The sequence below is a fragment of the Equus przewalskii genome, chromosome 4 (genome assembly GCF_037783145.1).
Source record: "Equus przewalskii isolate Varuska chromosome 4, EquPr2, whole genome shotgun sequence".
NCBI lineage: Eukaryota > Metazoa > Chordata > Mammalia > Perissodactyla > Equidae > Equus > Equus przewalskii.
Genome location: NC_091834.1, coordinates 89,055,960 through 89,077,585, shown reverse-complemented (window position 1 = coordinate 89,077,585; position 21,626 = coordinate 89,055,960). Strand labels below are relative to the sequence as shown.

General features: G+C 50.8%; 2 protein-coding genes and 1 long non-coding RNA gene across 17 annotated transcripts in view; 2 read left to right on the top strand and 1 right to left on the bottom strand.

The window, feature by feature from the left end:
- Window positions 1-8,512, top strand: part of LOC103542594 (solute carrier family 23 member 1-like) — a 110,379-nt gene extending 101,867 nt beyond the window's left edge. The window contains exon 16 of the transcript XR_011539617.1: window positions 6,707-8,512. The gene's annotated coding sequence lies outside the window, so the exon portion shown is untranslated. The remainder of the gene's footprint in view (window positions 1-6,706) is intronic.
- LOC139083076 (uncharacterized) lies at window positions 256-20,921 on the bottom strand. 2 transcript variants are annotated; one of them, XR_011539622.1, is made up of 6 exons: window positions 20,482-20,921; window positions 19,545-19,642; window positions 18,260-18,539; window positions 17,126-17,414; window positions 5,804-5,992; window positions 256-3,392 (listed from the first exon to the last, which is right to left on the bottom strand). It is a non-coding gene; the product is annotated as an uncharacterized lncRNA (long non-coding RNA). The 2 variants fall into 2 exon arrangements; XR_011539621.1 differs by lacking the exons at window positions 256-3,392; window positions 5,804-5,992 and having other exon boundaries at window positions 15,269-17,414.
- Window positions 18,208-21,626, top strand: part of LOC103541785 (solute carrier family 23 member 1-like) — a 60,104-nt gene continuing 56,685 nt past the window's right edge. For 6 of the 14 annotated variants that reach the window (XR_011539612.1, XR_011539610.1, XR_011539611.1 and 3 more), the window contains exon 1: window positions 18,265-18,532. Coding sequence is in view for 8 of the 14 variants with exons in the window: in XM_070617788.1 (XP_070473889.1) it covers window positions 18,266-18,532 (267 nt within the window). In the remaining 6 variants the exon portion in view is untranslated. Of the gene's footprint in view, window positions 18,533-21,626 lie in introns of all 14 variants that reach the window. The other 8 variants (XR_011539613.1, XM_070617790.1, XM_070617789.1 and 5 more) reach the window with 5 other exon arrangements.

The following is a 21,626-nucleotide window of genomic DNA, read 5'->3' as shown; positions in this document are numbered from 1 at the left end:
GGCAGGCGTCCCACATATAAAGTAGAGGAAGATGGGCACAGATGTTAGCTGAGGGCTAGTCTTCCTCAGCAAAAAAGAGGAGGAGTGGCAGCGGATGTTAGCTCAGGGCTAATCTTCCTCAAAAAAAAAAAGACCAAATCATCCCATTTGCAACAACATGGATGGACCTTGAGGGTATTATGTTAAGCAAAATAAGCCAGAGAAAGAAAAACACTGCAGGATTTCACTCATATGTCGAACGTAATCAAACACATGGACAAAGAGAACAGTTTAATGGTTTCCAGAGGGGAAGGAGGTTGGGGCATAAGGAGTAAAGTGGCACATGTATATGGTGAGTGACAAAGAATAATGTACAACTGGAATTTCACAATGTTATAAACTATTATGATCTAAAGGAAATAATAAATAAAAAAAGTATTCTTCCAGTAATGATGAGAATGCTGCCACATTTCCCACTCAGATCAAACAGTTCAAGATGAGCCTAGCAGGTGTTCATTGGTGGGGGCTGAGCTAAGTCACAGACTGAGAACTGCTCCCTGGAGCAGGCTTCATGTCAGAGTTTCAGGAAAATTCATTTCTCACTGGTGCATATGCTCAGATCAGATGACATTTCAGGGAAGAATTGTGTGGGATTTCTGTTACAGTATCCAATATCGCTGCTGGTTTGCATCATGCCTTTAATTTTCTTCTCATTTTCCCATCTAAGTTTTATGATGTCTCATTTTCAATCTGGTCATTATAGGCGTATACTGCTCATGATTGGGTTTTAGATGAACTAAGGAAAGGGCAGTAGCCTTCTCAGTGTGCTGACAGTAGGGCAAAGGCACAGGATGTGTAGGGGAGTCTTCAGCGGGTTGAGCAAGTAGGTGTGAAAAGGAAATGGTGGATGCTCTTTCTTGGAATGTGGCTTCCTGGCCTTCGTGTGGACATCCGGTCAGGAAGCCACATTCTTCCTGAGCCAGCTTCTGTTGAAAGGACTGTTCTGAGTCTGGTGCTCAAGCATAGGGAGCATGTAAGCAACTCTTCTCTATGGGTATTGTCCTGCATTTCCAGCTGCTGGCTGGCTATTTCCATGCAGATGTCCACTGTCCTTTCACATGCAACATGCATGAAACCTGGTTCCATTTCCCCCCAACCTGTTCTGCTCCCTGCTGTGTTTGTAGACTTCACTTGTCAGTACTAGAGAGGGGTGTGGGAAAAGCTGTGGGCTGGGAGGTAGACCTGGATTTAGTCTGAGTCTTACACATAGCTGGGTGCCTTTGGGCAGATTCTTGACCTTTCGGAGTTGGGAAACCCTGGGCAAGCATCATCAATGCGAATCTCATGCCAGTTATGCCCAATAACTGTGGTGCACAGCATTGAACATACACGTTCTTATCAAGACTTCAGTTTTAATTGATCATGAGAGCACACTCTGTTCATAAATACCCACCTTTCATCTGTTACTGATCATTTCTATCTGAGTCATTATTTAGTGTCTGTGCTGGGTATTTTCCGTTTCCCTTCCAGACCCACCTTCACCCCTCTCTATCCTATGCTCAGCCCCAGGAGGCTGACCTCCATAGGCTACATCAGTGTCCTGTGCCCTCTGGCCTTGGTTGAGTTTGGCCCATGTGGAACACCAGTAAGAAAGTAGAGGGAGAAAGGAGAGTGAGGCCATGATCATTAGTCTCCTGGCTCCCTACCTGGGAGGCACCTTGGCTTGGTTGTATCCCTGAACCAAGGTCCCTGCACTTCACAAATCATCTTTCTCAACATGTCTCCTGGGTTCCAGTACATCTTACCTCCCCTAGTCCTTGGGCCTAAAGGTGGAAATGTCTCCTTCACTCTTACTACCTCTGGGTTACTACATATCCATTGTGGTTGCCTTATATTCCATCTCCACCTTTGAAAATGATCTAAACTGATTGTACCATCTGTTTCCTGGTGGGGGTCTGACTGATAGAGCATTGGAGAACAGGAGTGAGAGGGAGAACGTGGACAGGGCAACATGACAGCACCATTTCCAAGGCTCAAAGGGCCACCTTCTGATCACTTCTCAGTAGAAGACAGAGTGAGTGGCTGAGGTGCCCTGTCTATGACCACACTTAGGCCTAGATGGAGGGGTCTGTTCTACTCCTCTTCTGGGTATGCCATCCCACCATGGGGCAAGGAGTTTGTGGGGCCAAGGGGACATGCTGACCTGGAGCCACAGCCCTCTTTCCAGGACCACACTCTCATTCCAACACCCTCGCCTTCCTGCCCAAATGGTCACTTGCAGAGCCTGTGCAGGCCGTTTCCCCAGGTGTGCACCCCTAGGCCCAGCCAAGGAGTGGCCAAGGGCGGATGTTCATGGAGGAGGGGTGGACAGAGCTTGGGTGTGCAGACTGGCTGTCCACTCGCATGCACTGAAGGCTCTTGTGGTGTGGGGTGGAGCCAAGGGTGAGGAAAGCAGGGGACCAGGCTGTGAGCTGTGACCTGCTCTCCCTGTGCCACTGCATTTGAGCACAGAATCCAAGGAGTCAGGGAATTCCAAATGCCAGCCGGCTTTCAGGTTGCTTTGAGGGCACGCTTGTCAGGGCAGGATGATAGAACATACTTATGTCACAGTTTGCTAACTTGACTTATAACCTTTCAGTAAGGATGCAAGGTAGGTAGGCCTCCATGTGTGCTTGTGCCCTGGGACCTGCAAATATTATGAGTGGGCTGTCCTCAGAGTTGTGCTGTCCCCAGGTGCTCCTATTCAATGGCAGGCAGCCTGTCCTCTTCCTAAAGACTTATAGGGACAGAGAGTCATCCCATTCCTCATTATTCTTGCTTCTCAGGACATTCTCTTCCTTCCTAAGTCCAGTTTCCTTAAGAAACAGGATATGGTGAGTTAGAAAGACCTTTCTGATGACACAGTGATAAGAAACAGGATGTGGTGAGTTAGAAAGATCTTTCTGAGGACACAGTGAGAAACGCTGACAGGGGCTGAGCTTGCAGTTAGAATCCTGGCCTGGGCTTTCCAGTCCACACTAGAAAAGGTCGGAATGGGGTCCTAGGGAGGATGGAGAAGACAGGACAGATGGCTGTGAGTTGGTGACAGTTCCCCTTTCCTGCCATGCCATGCTCACCACAGACGCTGGAGTTGGGATGACTCCCACGAGGGCAGCGTGCTCCAGGACACCTCTGCTGTGCTCAGAGGAGCACGGCAGGAGCCCAGGGAGATGGGCTTCTTGCTGCTGCTCCTCCCAGCTCTCCCAGGGGAGCTCAGATGCAGGCGGCTCTTGGGGATGAGTATTTTCTGAGGCGTGAGCAGCAGGGGCGGGCCCCTCAGCTCCTGGAGCAGGTGGCTGCTTGTTGGTTGGTGCAGGTTCCGTTGGGGGAGACTCTGGCCTGCCTGTTGGCCTGAGGAGGCATCCCTGGAACTGCTGCAAAGAAAGAGGAAGGAAGGAAGGGAATGTGAGTCATCTGGATGAGGACAGAGTAGAGCTGGGGCTGGGTTGAGAGGGGCTGCTCCCCGATTGTGCATCCACTCGCCGTCCTGCTCTTCAGACACAAATGCTGCCTCTTACCCCTAGGAGAGTGTGGGGCTCCTCCCCTAGTCTTCGCTGGTCTAGGGGATGGGCACTTTCTCTTGTGACATGTCCCTTCACTGCTTTTCCCAGCCCCTCCTAGTAGATGATAAGTGCCACTAAGGGCAGAGTCGGGTACCTATTCTAGCCATTTTCCAGTCGTACATTCCTCCTCCCCTGCACACACCATCACCACGAAGCTGTCTTACCATCGAATTAAAGGCATCAATTGGCTGTGGGAGCGAGGTCTGTGCACATTGTCTTACTGTTATTGAGGCAAGTGAAGTCCGGGTAACCCATTGTTGGGCGTAAAAGGGAGAAAGAGAAGTTTCAGGGATGAGCAATGAGGTGGGGCCTGCTGTCTGTGATCTCTGTTCAAGGCCCAGATGCCCGCTGGGAAGCTGGCTGCAGGGAAGGGAGCAGCGAGGTTGCTGGGGCAGAACATGAGTGGGGGAGGCCAGGAGGCTGCTCCAGGGAGTGAAGCCAACCTCAGTGGGAAGGCTGAGTGTGTGTTAGGGACACTGTGTGGGGGCCCTGGCCTCTGACAAGGAGCAGCTGGGCTGTAGGGCTGTAAGGTACTGGAAAAATCTGGGGGCAAGAAACTGGTCCTGAATCTCATGTCTGGCTACATCCAGTGCCCTCCTCCTACTCCTTCCAGCCTGAATCAATGAAGCCAAATTGTTAACCTGGCCTCTGGGTGACCCACACTGCCCCCTGGCCAGCTGCTCAGGCCTTGGGGGCCCTAGAGATCAGGGCGTGGTCCATCTTAAGAATATTACCTCTGAAAGCTCCAGTTATTGGGGCACAGAGTGGGGCAGGAAGGTGGCTCCATGTCCCCAGGTCAGCCTTGTCCATAAGCTGCAAGTGCCTCCCCAGCACCAGGCCAGAGAAGTTGGCTCCTCCTCCTGTGTGGGGCCACCTCCCCGGGTAGTACCTGGAGGGTGGAGAGAAGGGGCCTGGTCCTGGGAGAAGCACTTGGGAGCCGGGCATGGATCGTTAGCTTCCCTCCCTCCTGCATGGGCATGAGGGCCCCACAAGACCCACTGCTCTGCCTGCCAAGAGTGTGAACTTCAGCACAGGAAGGGAATAAGGAGGTTGCCCAATCCCACCTCTCCCCACAGTCAGGTCAGGGCCCAGTGGTATTCTGCCCTAACAGGAGGGAGCCCCAGCCTGGGGCTGCTCTACCACAGAGGGAGGGACAGAAGGAAGCAAGGTCTAGCTCCACAGGGTCATGTCCCCGCAGCAACAGCATCCTTCTCTCTGGTCTCCACTTTTATTTATTTGTTTTTTTGGTGAGGAAGATTGGTCCTGAGCTAACACCTGTTGCCAATCTTCCTATTCTTGCTTGAGGAAGAGTGGCCCTGAGCTAATATTTGTGCCCATAGTTCTCCATTTTGTTTTGAAGAAGACTGGCTCTGAGCTAACATCCGTGCCCATCTTCCTCTACTTTATATGTGGGATACCTGCCACAGCATGGCTTGCCAAGTGGTGCCATGTCTGCACCGAGGATCTGAACCAGCGAAACCTGGGCCGCTGACGCAGAGTGCATACTGAACTGCTGCGCCACCGGGTGGGCCCCCGTCCTCCATTTTGTATGTGGACACCACCACAGCATGGCTTGATGAGTGGTGTAGGTCCACGCCCAGGATCCAAACATATGAACCAGGCAGCCTAAGCTGAGCATGCTGAACTTAACCACTACACCATTGGGTCAGCCGCTAGTCTCCATGTTCTCTCTCTGCTTGCAGGGATCTGATCCCACAATCCTTGAATCAGATGGGATCATAGCAACTGGACCTCTAGTCTTGGCAGCAGCCAAAGGGGCTCTCCCTTCCTTCCAGCTGCTGTTAATGGACTGACGTGTGCACCCTCGGGGCAGCACCCTGAGCCCTGTTGTGTCAGTGGCCTCGTGTCCACTCCTCATTCTGCACTCTCTCCCTGGGCTTGTTATCATGTCTATGACTTCAGATACCATTTATAGAGTTGAATCTCGAAACTGCTACCTCCAGCCCCCTGCTGGGTGGTCCTCTGTATGTAGGTCTGCCTCCTCGACATCTCCACTTGGGCGTCTCAAAGTCACCTTGAACTCTATGACTGCACTCCTGCTCTTCCACTGCAAACCTGGTCCCTTCCAGTTTTCCTCAATTCAATAAAAGTCCTCACCTTCCATCACATCAAGCAGTCCAGAAACCCCAAGTCACCCCTAATACTTCCTTCTCCCTTACCCCACCCTCATGTCCCTCCATTGTCAAGTTCTGTTGACTTACCTAGTAGTATCTCTTCATTTCCTTGAGTTCTGTCCATCTTCACTGTCACTCTGGTCTGAGCCATCATCTTTCAGCACCCAGACTCCTCCAACATGGTTTCACCATATCCATTCTTCCCCTTCCCAGTCTGTTCTCCACACAGCACCCAGAGTGATCTTTTTGGGATCGAAAGTTGTTCATGCCACCTCTCTATAAAAAAACATATCAGTGACTTCCCATTGCTCTTCAGATGAAAGATAAAACTCTTAACATGGCCCACAAGGCCTTGCATGTCTGGCCCCTGCCCCCTTCTCCTGCCTCAGCTTGCATCACTCTCCTCCTCATTCCCTGTACTCCAGTCTTCTTTTAGTTCCTCAAGCATTCCAGCCTCTCTCCTGCCCCAGGGCCTTCACACAAGCTGCTTCTTCTGCCTAAAACATTCTCAACTCATCAAAATATATCAGATCACAGTCATCATTTTCCCAGGGAAGGTCTTTCTGACTTCTTTGACTACATGAAATTCTCTTGTAATAAAGTCTTGCAGCAGCATTCATCTCGCCTCCATAGCACTGATCACAGTTGAAATTATATATTAATCTGTATAAGTCTTGATTAACATCTGTCTCCCATGCTAGATGATGAGTTCCATGAGGGCAGGGGCCTGTGTGTCTGTTCTTGCTCCTAGGGTGTACTCATCACCTGGCATGATACTCAAAACATACTAAGTGATATTAGTGCTCTGTAAAGTGTGGAATGGTCGGTGGCTGGGAGACTCAGAGGACCCAAGAAGGAAGGAATGCTCATTAATACATGGGCTGGAAGTAAGCCTCGAAGCTAAAGTTCTGTTTTAGATTTCTGATATAAGTTGATACGGCTTTGTAGATTGAGAACAATATCTTTTCTCTCCTTGCCTTCTCCTTGCAGGATGGACTTGCAGAAGAAGACTTTGACAAAGGCCAAGACTTGGAGCTGGGCTCAGGAAAACAGCATTAGAGGGCTGGGAAGTCACGTGTGATTGGCGACTGTGTGAACTGTGGCCTTGAGGCCCCTGAGACAGCAGACGTCAGATGTCAGGCCCTTCCATTGCTCTCCAGTCCAGCTTGTCCTTCCCCCAGCCCTAGGATGTCAGAACCGTGGACAGCACTCAAGCCCAGGCCCAGGAAGATGGGATCTGTTCAGAATTCTGGCGAAGCAGAGGGAGAGTGAATGCCTGTCTCTAGGGAGAGGAGAGCTGGTGTCTATTTCTCCACTGGGCATCACTGCTACCCTTGTTCTCTATCACACAAGCTCTGGCAGGCTGCAAGGCGATAAAGCAAAGGAGGCCCCTCCCTATGCCCCAACTAGGGAACAAGGGAGGGAATTGTGTGGGTCAGCCTGGAGAATGCTGGTTGGGGGCCCAGTCAAGGGTTATAGTCTTCGTGTGCTGTTCACCATGCAGCAACCCCACTTGACCTCGGTGGTAAGGTTAGGGTGGAGGGAAGCTCTGTGACAGAACTCTCTGCTTGAAGCTGTTTCCTGCAGCCAGGACTGTCCCAGCCCCAGTGCTTCCTGTCATACATGCAGCATCCTCTCAAACCTCTGAGCTTGGAGGTGGGGATGACCTCTTCCAAGAAGGAGTGCTGAGGCCCAGTTCCCCTCCCTTCCCTGGGCCCATCCACCCACATGGTCAGCACGGGCCGGTGTGTGCTCAGTGTGCCCACACTTTAGGGCTTTCAGCTTCACAGATCCAAGGTACTTACACAGCACAGGCAGCTGCAGAGCTGCTCCTTGGCACCTTCTCCCAAAGGAACGACACGGCGAAGAATGGATAATGGCACTACTGAGACAGAGGCACTCACTGCTCTGTGGAAGCCATCCTGAGGAGTGACTGGGACAAAAACTGAGAGAGCTGAGGGCAAAGCCCCACACATGGCTCACTTGCATGGAGGGGAGCCCACAACGTGTTGCTGTGCTGCACGCTCACCCTCAGGGGCTCCAGACTGCAGCACCGTCCCCCAGGGACAGGCCAACGCTGCACTGCCTGTTAGCTGACATCCCACTCAGCACCAAGAAGGTCACCCCAGAGCCCAAAGAGTGGCCTGAGCCTATCTTAATGATGTGGGAGCTGAAAGGGAAAGGGCAGCAGCCTGGACACTGGGGCTGTTTGGAGTAACCCAGAGGGGCTGGCCAGAATTAAGAGAACTAACGCCAAAAAGAACAAGCCTCCAAAGTTGCAGAAAACATATTTCTCTGCAGAAAACCCCAGGAGTGATTCTAGTACAGAACATCCCAAATGATCCCACTGAAGTCATTCTACAGCTCCCATCACCCCCAAACTGGCACGTAGATCAGTTTCATCTTCCATTGGCCAGGCTTGCAGGTCAGTGAAGCACCTCCCCTGTCTCTATGCCAGGAAACGATTGTGGGAGAAAGTGTGTCATCAAGAGTAAAATCAACAAAAGTGCCACCCACTGGACCACGACAGGTTTCACCCCACAGAACCATCCTTTGAATGGCAACCTGAGCCACTTCAGTGGGGACTCATGGGGGGATCCAGCAGAGAGAGCAGAGTTTAACCTCTCTGAGCCCTCAGCACCACCCCACCTCCAGTTCTTTCAGTTCACAGCCTCCCTCCTATTCCCTCCAGCCTCCTTCCTCCATGAAGCTGTCCCAGGTTGAACAAGATCCAGCATAAACGGCAGCCCTCCCCACAGGACATTATTTTATTCCCTTCAAAAATCATTTTTCTCAGATTCGAGTCATCTCCTTTATTCTCTAAGGTGTCCTATCTGGATTCCCAGAGTGGTGATCGGTCTGGGAGCATATTTTAAGCTAATTATTGGAGGCTTAGTGACAGCTCTGAGTGCTGGCTGCTCATCCTTCACTGCTCAGAAGGAGGATGCTCTGTTGCATTACAGCAACTGACTTTGGGTTCAGGAGGTAACGGGGTCAGGACTTCGCCAGGGGAGGGACACTGTATGAAGGATGGTGGCTGCCACTTCCGAGACAGGAGGGAAGATGAGACCTGAGTCACAGCTCAGTCAGGTTGTCCTGGCCTGGGTCCTGGCTTCTTCCTATGCTTCTGCTTGTGACTTGATCATTTTATGCCAAGACAGTTACTTCTAATTCCCAAGGCTCCTAAGCCATCACTTCTACTTAGGGAGTGTGCTTTAAGCCTAAAAGTTAACATGACCACAAAAAAATACCTAATATTAATGATGCCTTTGGATTTCCACCTGCCCCGCTCCACCATTTCAAGTTTATCCTTCTCCCCCTTCCCCACCCTCCCAACACTCACGCACAGCACCCACTGAATCCCCTCTGGCCAATGAGGTTGTCCTGGCCAGTGAAGTCACTTTTACCAGGCTGTCTTAGAAGAAGTGTGCTTGACCTGGTGGCCCAGGGCTCTCAGACTCGGTCTTAGGATTCTGAGAAAACCCCCAAAATTCTTTAGACTGTTGGTCCAGAGAGTGGACTTGCTCAGGAAATTCATTCACATCTCCTGCAGCAGCCGAGGGGCTTTCAGACCTCTCCAGAACATCAGATGCAGAGCAGATAAAGGTCTAACTCTAGCACTTTCAATACCCTGGGAAAGAAAAGAAACCCAAACCAAAAACAAGACAGTATCAAGAGGAGGGTGTGTAAACTTAAGCAGACGTGCACAAGTTTCCTTCAAAGAAACTTCCATGGGATACTGGACTGACTAGACCTCCGAGTTCAGCGTGGGAAGGTTCTGTCCACCTCACTTTTCAGTTGCCCTGACCGGAAGTTCTCCCGTGCACTCCCCCGTCTCCTGTTCATAGTTTGCAGGGCTGTTTGTGCAATCCTCGCTATCTTCCCTCTCCACAAACCCAAGTTTCCAAGCCTGACTGTGCTGCTGCTTTGAAACTCGCAGCTGTATCCCCCTTCGCAGCCTTCTGCACACCTCGATTCAACGCAGAGCAGATCTAAGGGAGGGAAGGAGACGTCAGTGAGGACGGGCCTTTGCGATGGTCCCGTTGATGCCCAGACCAAAAGCCAAGTGACCCTCCTGAGCGCTAAGCTATTTGCACCCACGTTCCTCTGAGATCTCTGGCACCCTCTCTCCCTTCTTTCTCAGCTCTGACGTTTCTTTTTTCTGCCAAGCTGCAAAGCTTATTTAGAACCAATTGTGAAGAAAGGTTTTATTTAACACTCACCTCTCTCCCAGAAGTCTTCCTTTGCCTTTTTCCATGGACTCCTTTTTTGGAAGAAGGGACTTTTGAGGTCCTTGCAAAAGGGATGATGGCAAAGGGAAGGCCCCTGAGTAGCTGCTCTGGAGAGCAGTGTGCTCGTGAGAAACTCAAACCCTCTCTACCGAGCCTTGCGTTAACGATATTTTCTTATTTTCTGGATTCCTGGTGCTCTGGCATTTGGGGCTTGCTGACCAGGGGAAGAAGGCTTCTCCCAGGGCTGGCCAGTTCCCAGAGGGAGCAAATGACTTCCCTGTGAGGGTGCCTGTTCCACGCAAACCAACCAATCCAGAGCCCATACCTTCAACTACCTCCTTTATCTGGCCAAGTCACTGTCCCCCTTCCCTGATCATCCCAGAGCTGCATACCTGACAACTAGGGACACAGCTAAGCCCCAGAGCCTTCCAGAATTGTTCAAACTCACCAGTCCTCAGCCTGGCCAGCTACTTACCCTGCGTTGCTCATCCCTCCCTGCAGAAACCCCAGTAAATGCTTTTGCCAGTGCTTTCCCCTTGCTCCCTCTTCCTCCTGTCTGACCCTCGTGCCTCTCCGTGTGCCCCGTGTGGCAATGACAGCAGCATCTTCTGCCTTCGGGGTCTGACCAGCAAGTGGTGAGCCTTGTGTTGTCAACCCTGGGCTCAGGCAGAGGAGGCCAGAACCCACCCTGCACTCTCTAGACATCCCCTGTTGTTTTGTGGGCAGAATCTTTGACAGTGGAAGGGAAGGTATTGAAGTCCACCTCTTTCTGCACAAAGACCTGGCCCAAGAGTTCAGAGTCACAAGTTCATGACTGAGACATGCTGAATGAGCTTGGATAGTTTGATTCAATCTTCCTGCTATTCCTGGAGTCCTACTGTGTGTGCCAGACACTGTGTGATCAGGACTGGTGAGCAGTGGGGCTCAGAGGAACCAAACCGTGAAGGACATCGTAGGCCTTGCTAAGGATTAGTTTTACTGTGTCCTCCGGGCATGGTTGAATCTGGAAGAGTTTAAAAAGTACAATGACATGACTAGACTTATGTTTAAGAGTTTATCCAGACTGCTGTGCATACAATCCTAAGGAAGCTGATGCAGAACTGAAAGAGGAGCCATGACGTTGGCTTAGATGAAGTTAACAGATTTGCTACTATTAGAGAGAACTGCACACTCGAGACATATTTAGGAGGTGAACTTGGCAGAGCTTGGGAAGGACTGCATGTGGTGGACCAAGCTCCGGCTTGGGCGTTTGGTGGATGTCGGTGTCGTTCACTGAGAGGAGGAGCGTGGAGCGAGCAGCTGTCCTCCTTCTCTGGGCCTTAGTGTCCTCTCCAGTTCCCTCCGGCTTTCATAATCTAGAATCCTACTTCCCAGAGAGGACATTTCTCTGCAAGAAGGTGGAGGCAATAAAGGGGGAAGGGATGTTTACACTAGTGGACCCTGATTAACCTTTGAACGTCTTGTCAGGCTGGCATTCAGTGAAGGCCTGAGGACACGTGGGTCTTGGTCAGAGCTGAGAAACTACCCATGATGGCCACCTTGTGTGCTCCTGAGGAGAAGCGTCCTTAATACGTAGGCCAAGCTCCATTGCCTCTCAGCCCTGTTAAAAGTGATCAAAGAGAAGATGGATACTGCGTGCAAGAAGTATTTAGGTCACACTCCTATTGAGAGGAATTGAGCAAACAAAAGAGCAGAGGCCAAAACCATTATTCATTTCTTATAAATCTAGTCAAGCAGAATTCCACACATTCTAGATTGTCTTAATCTGTTTGTACTGTTATGATAAAAATGCCTTGGGTCAAGTGGCTTTAACAGTAAACATTTATTTCTCACAGTTCTGGAGGCTCAGAAGTCCAAGATTAAGGTGTTGACAGGTTCACTGTCTGGTGAGGACCTGTTTCCTGGTTCATAGACTTTCTTGCTGTTTCCTCATATGGCAGAAGGAGCGAGGGAGCTCTCTGGGGTCTCTTTTGTAAGGGTATTAATTCCACTTAGGAGGGCTCCACCCTCATGACCTAATCACCTCCCAAAGGCCCCACCTCCAAATAGCATCACATTGGGCATTAGGATTTAACATATGAATCTGGGGGGACACACACATTCAGTCTATAGCATAGATCTCAGAAGGTCTCCGGCCCTAGGCTCCCCCCTCACCCAGCTGCAGCTGGTTCACTAACAGGAGCCGGTGCTTACACTAGAGTGGGGAGGACATGCAGGAGTGGGAGGGTCCTCAGACCTGGGCTCCCACCGACTCCACTGCAGTCAACCCCTGGATAGCAGAGGAGCTGCGATGGAGCCCAGTGCCAGGACAGCACTGGTGGAAGTACAACATTGTAGATAGTGTAACGAAGGGCCACCCTCCATGATAACTGGTCCCTGATTTGAGCATTTGATGGAGGTGGCATGTGGGGAGGACAAACACTGAATCTGTTTCATCCAAGGCCCACGCAACCAGAGTTGCTGCTCCTGGAGAAATTTTCTGGTGATGCAGAGGGTGACCCTCCTTTCTCCTTAAGGCATCCACAACAGGTAGGAAGTTCAATCAAAAAGTGCAGGTGGACAAAGTAAGTTAATTTTTATGCTGAACCTCCATTCTACTGGGATGGTGGATGTTCACCCCTTTCCTGGACTTTGTGGCTAAATTCCAGAGCAGTTGTGTGATGCCAAGGCTTTAGGGAAGACCCCATCTGGCCCTGAGTCACCTGTGCTCACAGGTGTCCCCTGAGGTGTCTATTGTCTGTCTTGTCCACATTCTTCAGTTCGTGTGTGTCCCCACTACGAAGGCCCTTGTCCTTTCTGGCCCATCAGCCATCTTGACCACCTCAGATTCTCTGACTCTGGCTTGAGCACCCAGGAATCATTCGGCTTCTTCAGTGTCCTGGGAGGTGTTGTCTGTGGCCCTGCCACCTGTCATACAGATGGTCCCTCTCTGGCATCTTGTTGGCGTCTTGCTTGCCTCTCCCCCAGAAATTGTGGCAGAGCCAGTGTTCTTGCTTCTCCTTTTTCCCTCACCATTGTCCCCTCAACTACCTGTGGGGTGAAATCCCTCCCTCTATAAACGGTGATATTTTGCCTGAGGAACCTAGCATTGTTATTATTTCCAAAATGTTATTCTTCCTCAGTGTCTTCCTAATAAGTCCTTGTGTCCCCTCGAAGAAGGGGGACACTGGGCTCTACCCAACACAAACTGTGCCTGGCTCTGTGGGTAAGACACTCCTCAGGGTCTCTGAGGATCAGCCAGCAGTCACAGAGTACTGAGCTAAGTTCTCTCCTCCCTCCTGGGCACTGTGCCCATCCCTCCTCCTCCCCTCTCCTACCAGGGGCCCAGCAGAACTTTTCTTGGATCCAGAGAAGCCTCTGAGTGTCTCACTGAGTGGGGGAGCTTTCCCTGTGGTCTTTGCCTTAAAGGCAGCAATAACTGTGGGCTAGCTCCTGCCCCCAATCTCCAGCCTCATCTGCTTCTTCCTCAATCACCGTCCCATCCCTGGGCCTCGGCTGTCTGCCATGGCAGAGGTTAGGGGTCAGCTGGGTCTGGAATCCTGGAGGACCCTCAGGGCTCCTGCTTCTGCTCCCCCTTGTCTCCTGAGACCTTCCCAAGTACACCTCACTTCCACACATTTGGCTGAGAGTTCATGGCTTTATGGGTCAAGACTCCCATGAAATGTCAATCACTCCTCGAAGCACAGCCAACCAAGACACTTACAGGCCCTCAGTTCCTAAGAGCTGTCTTGGAACTACACGTTGTTCCCTCTAGCTTTGCTGTGGGTTCAGAATCCTCCCCTGAATTCAGTTTGCATTAAGTCCAGCCCCTGACTGTTTGGTGAGCACTGGGGCCCTCGGTCTTGGCTGCCTCAGGTAGAGGTGCCCCTGTCTGATGGCCCGTGACACCAGCCAAGTGCCACCAGGGCTGCCAGTTCTGGTAAAAACCTCTCTGCCCTGGAGGCAGACCCCTGGCTGCTGCTTTTGGAACTGCCCCTCTCTCTCCTGGAAGAGGGTCCATTCTTTTAGAAATTCCAAGTCGGGCATAAGGGACGTAAAAATTTCCCTCCGTGCCCTGCTTGTCCAATAGAAGAGCTTGGACACTGAGAGACAGAGACGAGCTGAAGGGTTAGCAGAAGCAGTTAGTTCCATAAGAGCAGAGAACAAAGATTATAAATGGCAAATTGCCTGTTGTGATGTTTTTGTTAAGCAGCCCTGGAGTCAGCCCTGTGCTCTGCAAGGGCCCAGGGAGGAATATCCAGGTGGGGTCCTAGGACTTGGATGCGATGGAACTGACCTGGGGGCTGTGGAAGCAAGACCCGAAACCAGCTTATGGAGAGTCGGGTTGAAAACTACTACTCCAATATAAGCAGGCAGATTCCAAAGTGGGAAGACAGGTTGCCAAATTTAACTGATGCTCCAAGCTGCCCCTTCTCAGCAGAGGATATGAGCATGGATATGTTCCAGTAAAGCTCTGTTTTTAAAAGTAGGCTGTGGGCCAGATTTGACTTGTGAGTCATAGTTTTCCAACCCTTGTTCTAGAAACTGAGATTCAGTTAAGCATGAGTATTGGACTATTTAGACCAGGAAGTCACAAATCAAGAGCCACAATCCATTGAGGCAGTGTTTCCAAGCTGTACATATCAAACTTTGAAGAAAATAATTTTGCAAATCTAAACCTAAAATTCTACAACTCCAATTTCTAGTGAAACAAGCCAGGGCTCTGTAAAGATGTTAGGAAACCCCACTGTCCATGGTTAATGTTGGTTTCTTGACCTTTCAGAACAAGAGTATATGAAATTAGGTAGAGCCATGAGTCACTTAACGATGAGGATATGTTCTGAGAGATGCGTTGTTAGGCGGTGTCGTTGTGAGAACATCACAGAGTGTACTTATACCAACGTAGATGGTATGGCCTCCTGCACACCTAGGCTACATGGTGCTAATCTTATGGGACCACCATTGTATATGTGACCCATCATTAACCAAAAATGTTGTTATGCGATGCATGACTGTTCATTTGAGTGAAGCATCTTATGGACAAATGGGCTTTAAATTGTTCCCCAACAGTTTCTTGTATTGTTTTTGCTACATTTTAGACAATTCTGTTGTGGAAAAATATGTTGAGATGGTTAACATTAGAACAAATGTGTAAGTTATTTTTAATGCTCTACTGTAATCGAATCTAATTAATGCAGTAATCATTGTTACTGAAGGGTAAAACTTAGCAAATATTGTGCAAGTAATTCTAAAAGAAGAACCTGTCTAGGATTGGAGATAAAGTCTAAGTTTGTGGATTGGTGTTTTGGTTGCAAATGACAGAAAACCCAAATCAAATTGGTTTAAGCCAAAAAGAGAATTTACCAGCTGACGTATATGGCTAGATACATGGGATCAAATATCACTGGCACCCAGTCTCTCTCCATCTCTGCTCTGTTCTCCATGTCGACTTCCTTCTCAGGCTCTATACAGTTGTCAGATGACTGCCAGCAGCTATAGAGCAGCATCCTCCAGGTTCAAGTTTATTGAAAAAGAGAGAATGCCTCTCTCCCCAAAGTCCCGGCAGAAGTCTCATTGCACCTCAGTGGCTCTAGTTGGGTCCTGTACCCATTGCTAATCCAACCAAGGCTGTGGCCAGGAGTTTGCGGTGCTCCAGCTGCCCCACCCCCTCCTGCAGGGCAACCACTGGGCAGAGTAAATTTGCATGAAGCACGTAGGCTGGCTGCCGTGGATCAGGATGGTTCCCCGGAGGAAAATGAGGGAAGGCTGAATGGATTATGAATGGCAAAACCAAAAGCTGCACCCACAGTTTAGTTTGACCTACTCTCGAGAAGCTCTGGTGGCCTTCTTCATGCTTGTTGTCAGGCGTGATTTTCCTCATGGCCATGTCTTGGCAAATTCCCTCCTACAACAGCCAACTGCCAATGTATCTGACCCCAGCAGAGAAAAGGTCCAGGTCAAGCCTTCCTGCTTAGCCTACTCCACAGGCAAAGATGGTGCATCCAGTGGGGCCATCATGCGTTATATATGGAGAGGCCCAACGCCTTTCTCCTCCCAAAGTGCCTAGAGCCTGAGGAACTGCCTCAAATTTGGGTTTATGTGTGACAATGGAATGGGACATTTGTAATTCCGTCATGTGTTTGAGGAAAGATCACTGGTTCCCAGAGAGACTCCATATTGTTAAAACAAATTCCTCTCATTTCTTGAGCTAATTACCAGAACTAGATTTCTGTAACTCAAAGCACAGAGTCATGAATAATTAACGTGAATGTGTTGGGTGTATATTGAGAACCTGGTGTGTGTATGGGGTGGTGGGATGATTCCAGCTAGGGCAGGAGGGCGAGGCCATCAGCTGGGGCAGAAATACTGTTGGGAGATTTGTTGGGTACCACAGTGGCTTTAGTGTGAGAGATGGTGGCAGAAACCAGGCCAGGCAATGAGTGGAGAGACCACAGTCCGTGGAAATCACTTCTGAGGGGCGGAAGGTGGAGGAAAAGGAGCGGTGCTGGCTTGGCTCCTCATCTGAGCTGCTGAGGGGGTGGGGACTACATGGACAGCAGCAGTGACTGCAGGCCACAGGGCGAGCACAGAAAGGACTTGTGCAGAGAACCATGTGAAACAAAAAGTGTCAGGCCCAGAAGAAAGGACTTGAAGATGAAGAGTGAGGAGGGTTCTGGAACCCAGTGAACAGGCAGCCAAACGAAGTGGGAACAGGAGACCATCTTTGTGATTTACCTCAATTGTGGAGCTAGGCCTGTGGCATCTTTCCTTACACTCTAGGGGAGTTAACTGTCCACCTAAACAGTCGGCGGGGTGGGAGAGAAGGGTGAAGCCAAGAAAGGCAAGACCTTCAGTGTGGGGAGGGCAGCATCTTGGAGAAGGTCCCTTCTTCCCTGTTGCCCCAGAAGTGACAGAGAAAAGAGAAGTCCAACAAGAACCCACCCTTGCCCCTGCCCGCAGGTCTGTGGGATGGGGTTGTGGCGGGCAGGACAGGCAGCCCCTGCTCTGATGCCCACCAGCCAGGCCCTCCTGCAGCAGTGAAGCCTGTGCTGCTCGCTGTGGAGATCCTCGTGGATGGTGACACCTGCTATCCATCCACCTTGTACCTTGTGCAGCCCAGGGAACCGCACATTTCGTGTGTTCAGGGGAACCCAACAGACGGAGGAGTCCATGCCCTCCTGGGGCTGAGCAGTCTCACCTTCACTTCCAAGTGACTGTTGAGCCCCTGGGTGCCATTTGTAGAGGACCCACGTTTCCTCTCAGGGGCAGGCTGAGCAAGCCCCTTGGTGTCTACTCTCTCTGGGCCATCTTCCCTGGAGCCTTGTCCTTCCGTTCTCCAGACCCAGAGGGTTTGCAGGTCTCCATCCAGCATCTCCTTGAGCCCCGCGGGCTGTGGAACAAGACTGTCTGGGTTTGAACCTCAGCTCCTGCATTTGCTATGAGCCTCGGGCAAAGAGCTCACCCCATCAACACCTGAGTTTCTTGATCTATAAAATAAGGATGTGGATACTAGTTTGCAGCGAACATTAAATAAGATAATACAAAAAAGGTGCAGCAATTCAACATAGTTAAGCATTTAGTAAAGCTAGGTACTTAGTGACCTTCGACTGTCTTCCGACCTTGGCTTTCTGTCACAGCCCAAATCAAGTCTGTCTTCTCCCTGGTCAAGCATCTCATTGTTGCTTTTCTCAGTGCTCCCTCTTGGACCAACTTCCAATGATGTCTATGTGCGTCCTGCGTGTTTTTTGAACTTTGAGACCCAGCGCCACCCATTCGAGAACATGACACCAACAAGAGTAGCTGGCACTTGGTTTTCTTGGGACTTTGTGGAATAGTGTTTGTCTCGTGTTTTCGAGGAGGGCCTGTCAAGTGCCCTCTGCCGAATGAGGGTAAGACGATGCCTTCCTGGACCCGTCTCTCTAAAAGCTGAGTTGTTAGATGTTTCTGGGTGTTAGGGAGACAAGCACCTAAGAATTAGAAGCATTTTTTCCTCAGTCTCTCACTGAGGCTTTGCTGTACCCTTGAGCCCTAGTGGCTGCTCCCAGGTCAACAGTAATACCCTTTCCCTCATGACTTCATTAATGCATCTCAGGGGCCATGTTGGTTGGGCTGCTTTTGCAGTACTTTCATCGCAGCTCAGCCAGTCACCAGAAATCAGCTTTCGAAACTGAAAAGCCTCTTCAGCCAGAGCCTCCCCCTCACCCCCCTCCTTTCCTGCTCCCGGGAACTCGGCTTCCCGAAAGTGAGCTCCTGCCACACCCTGACAGGCTGTGCCCTGATTTGTTCCTTAGCGTCATGGGGTATCAACTTCTCTGCAATTACCCAAACTTACCAAATTATGACTGGAGAGGGCTGGGGTGGGGCGGTGTGGGTGGCAGGAGTCTGTTGCAGATCCGCAGCTGGAGCCAGGAGGCCCCACCCTCCTCAGAGCCAGGCCCAGGATCCCTGCCTGCCTCTCACTTTTATTATTTTGGCGGGCATTGAGAAGTTAATCTTTCTCTACTGGAGCGGCTTCCCTTTTTTTTCACCCTGGGAGGACGCCAACAGGAGTCCTCCAGTTGCCGTGAAGTCTGCCATGACCAGCTGTGAGCACCCCGACTTCCTGGTGAGTGCTGGTAGAAGAGAGAGGGAAAGAGAAGAGGGGAGCAGGCAGAAAGGGAGAGAGAGGCCCCGAGGGGCCAGCAGGGAGTCCTAAAGCCCCCATTCCTTATTAGTGCTAAGGACCGAGCCTCACAGTCTAGACAAGATTTTAGGTGATTAAACAGGGGTGGCGGCCGCCCTCCCACCTGGTCCCCAGAGGCAGAGATTCCTCCAGGGCTGACCCTGTGGATGAACCACAAGGACTGAGGAAGAGCTGGAGGAGCCCCTTTGCTCTACCTTTGACCTTAGGTTTGTCTCTGTTGAATCCAAATATTTGTTTTCCAGGGTTCTCAGTGTTACAATTTCTTTGCTCAGAAGCCCTTTCTGAACAAAGCAAAGGGAAGGAGAGAGGGAAGCAGAGAGAGAGAACTAATGTTTGCTGACAACCCACATGCCCCAGGCACTTCATGTACTTAGCTTCCTTCCCTCCAAGCCAATGCCACAGGCACCTCTGTTCCCATTTGCCCGATGAGGAACCCGAGGCCCAGAGGAGTAGAGTCACAGTGACCCATTCAGAGGCTCGTGAGCTAGTCCTGGCCCCACCACCTCTCCCACCTCTTTTACCCACCTGAGACTAACAGGGGATCTGAGCAGAGACCCTCTGTTCTTGCCACTCACACCACAGGCAGAAAGAGCCCCTTTGCACTAGGCCAGGGCTGTTGCCCAAATGAGTCCCAGCCAAGGCATCTGCGGGACAGCTGCCCCTTGCACCTGGGCTGGGTCCCCAGAGCTGTCCCCTGGAGCCAGGCTGCCAGACCCTGCCCACTGCTGGTCAGCCATCTGGTAAAGAGGCCCTGGCCATCTCTTCTGGAAAGTTGTGGGAGGCCCCTGAGAACATTCCCCTTTCTTCTCCTCAGCATCCTTTCTGCCACCACCTCATGGAAGCAAAACAAAAACTAAAAGAAAAAAAGTCTTGGGAAATAAGTTGAAGACTCTGTTTTCTGAAGGCTGGGATCTTTGCCACACTTGGGGCTTACCTGCGGCCAGTGGGGAGGGGAGGTCTGGGCCCGGATCCATCTCCTCTTCCATGGAGTCTTCTCTTCATTTTCCTCAAAACCTCAGTTTCAGCACTAATCTAGATTAAGAAGTCACGTTTCTGAGATGTTTTTGGTTTTCACATGCATGTTTCTCTGCTAGAACCTTCTGGGGATACAATCACAGGGAAGACAGCTTATGGCCTAGCTAGGGGAAAACAGTGTACACAAAAATTACTTCTGGTACAAGGGAGAAATGGTAAATTACATAACATAGGCAACATGTGTTGGGAGTACTAGGGAGAAAGATGGCGTGGGGGTGCGGGGTCAGGGGAGGTGATGGGGAGGAGGCACTGAGCTCTTGGAGGCAGGGGGTGGGTAGGGGAAGCAGGGCACTGAGTGGGGAGCACAGAGGGAGCAAAGGCTCTGAGGCGGGATCATTGAGGCCACATGTGGCGAAACCTGGACAATCCGATTGGCTAGAGCCTGGTCAACGGGAATGTTAGGAAATGAACCTAGAGGGTCCGGTGGGGGCACAAAGGCTGTGTGGGGTACGGATGGAGTCAGAGGGCAGGGATCCGTCTTCCCCCAGGAACTCCCCCTTCCCACTGCTGCTTTCCCTGCACCAGGGTCTCCTCCTGCTCTGCTCATCTGTCCTGGGAGCTGGAGGGCTGTAGGCACAGGGGACGCACCTGCAGATGACTGCCCTTGACGCCAAAACAGGACGGTTCCTTTCCCCTGTTTACAGTGGGACCTTGGACAAGCCATGAGCCTCACTGAGCCTCACTCTCCCCACCTCTAAATTGGGGCAGATGAGAGGATGCATCGGAAGCTCTTTGTGAACTGTAAAGCTCTATAAAACGCCAAGGCACGGCAGAACTCCTCTTTTGATCAAGTGTTTTGGTGAGATTACAGCTATTTATTGAGCTGATGGACTCACCTCCAAGCCGAAGAAGAGCTGTGGCCTCTCTTCTCATCCCAGTGCTCACTGGCAGGGATTCTGTGTCAAGAATCCACTCTTCCTCCAAAAAGGGGCTTGAAAGCTTCTGTCTGTGGCTGCATGAGTCACAGGCGCAGACTTCTCCCTGCAGGGGATTCTCTGGGAGAAAAGCGCCTCCTAGATTCAGATATGCTCCCGGATGGGACAGCGTCCGCCTCTGTTTGAGAAGGCTGCTCTAATGTCACTTGTTTCTATGTATGTCTTTACTATGCTAATGATTCATCTCTGACCCACATGAATCTTAGTGATCTGTGTACCTGCTTATTTTTTGTTCCATCTCTTTGCATAAGTGACATGAGGTCACCAGGTCTACCAGCCATGGCTGACGGGCTTCCCAGAAGTCACACACACTTGTCAGAAGAGAAGAACCAGCTGTTCTCAAGGAAGACAGGATTTTCCCAGCTCTAAGTTCTAAACAATTTTTTTTGATTTTTTTTTTACGTGGGGTGTTGTGCAAGGTCGCTTTCCCTGATAACTGTTTTAAAGCGGATGCAGGAGTGGTTTCCATAATCTTCAGATGGTCCAATTTGATATCCAGACAGAACTTAGATTATTGAGAGGTCCACAGACTAGGAATAGTCTTGAGTCATTGGCTCCTGTGAGGGCAAAAGACCAGAAGGTCCAGAGCCAACAGTTCTCTCCAGTCAGTGTTTCCCTCCCCGTCACCTTCCTGAGAATTCTGGGAGGTCCTGAGAGAGGATGTGAGGTGAGCTTGTTGGCAGAACACGCACAGCTGTACCAGCCACAGCCCTGTGAGCTCACGCATGGGCGCACACAGCAGGATGCCACATACACTGCACACACTGGAGTCTTCAAGTGTCCTTACAACCATCGCAGATTGAGATGGGGAGACTGGGGCTGGGAGAGGTGAAGTGATGTGCCTTTGGCCTCCAAGCAGGGCGCTGACAGACCATGTCAGCCCAGCTTCAAACTGCATGCTCCATTGATCTGTGTAGCCTACCCAGAATCAGTCAATCGATTGATCGATCAATCTCTCTTTCCTTCTCCCTCTCCTCTTTTCCTCCACCTGTTTTTCCTCTGTTGCCCTCACTGATTCCTCCATACATTTACTAAAACCTCATGAC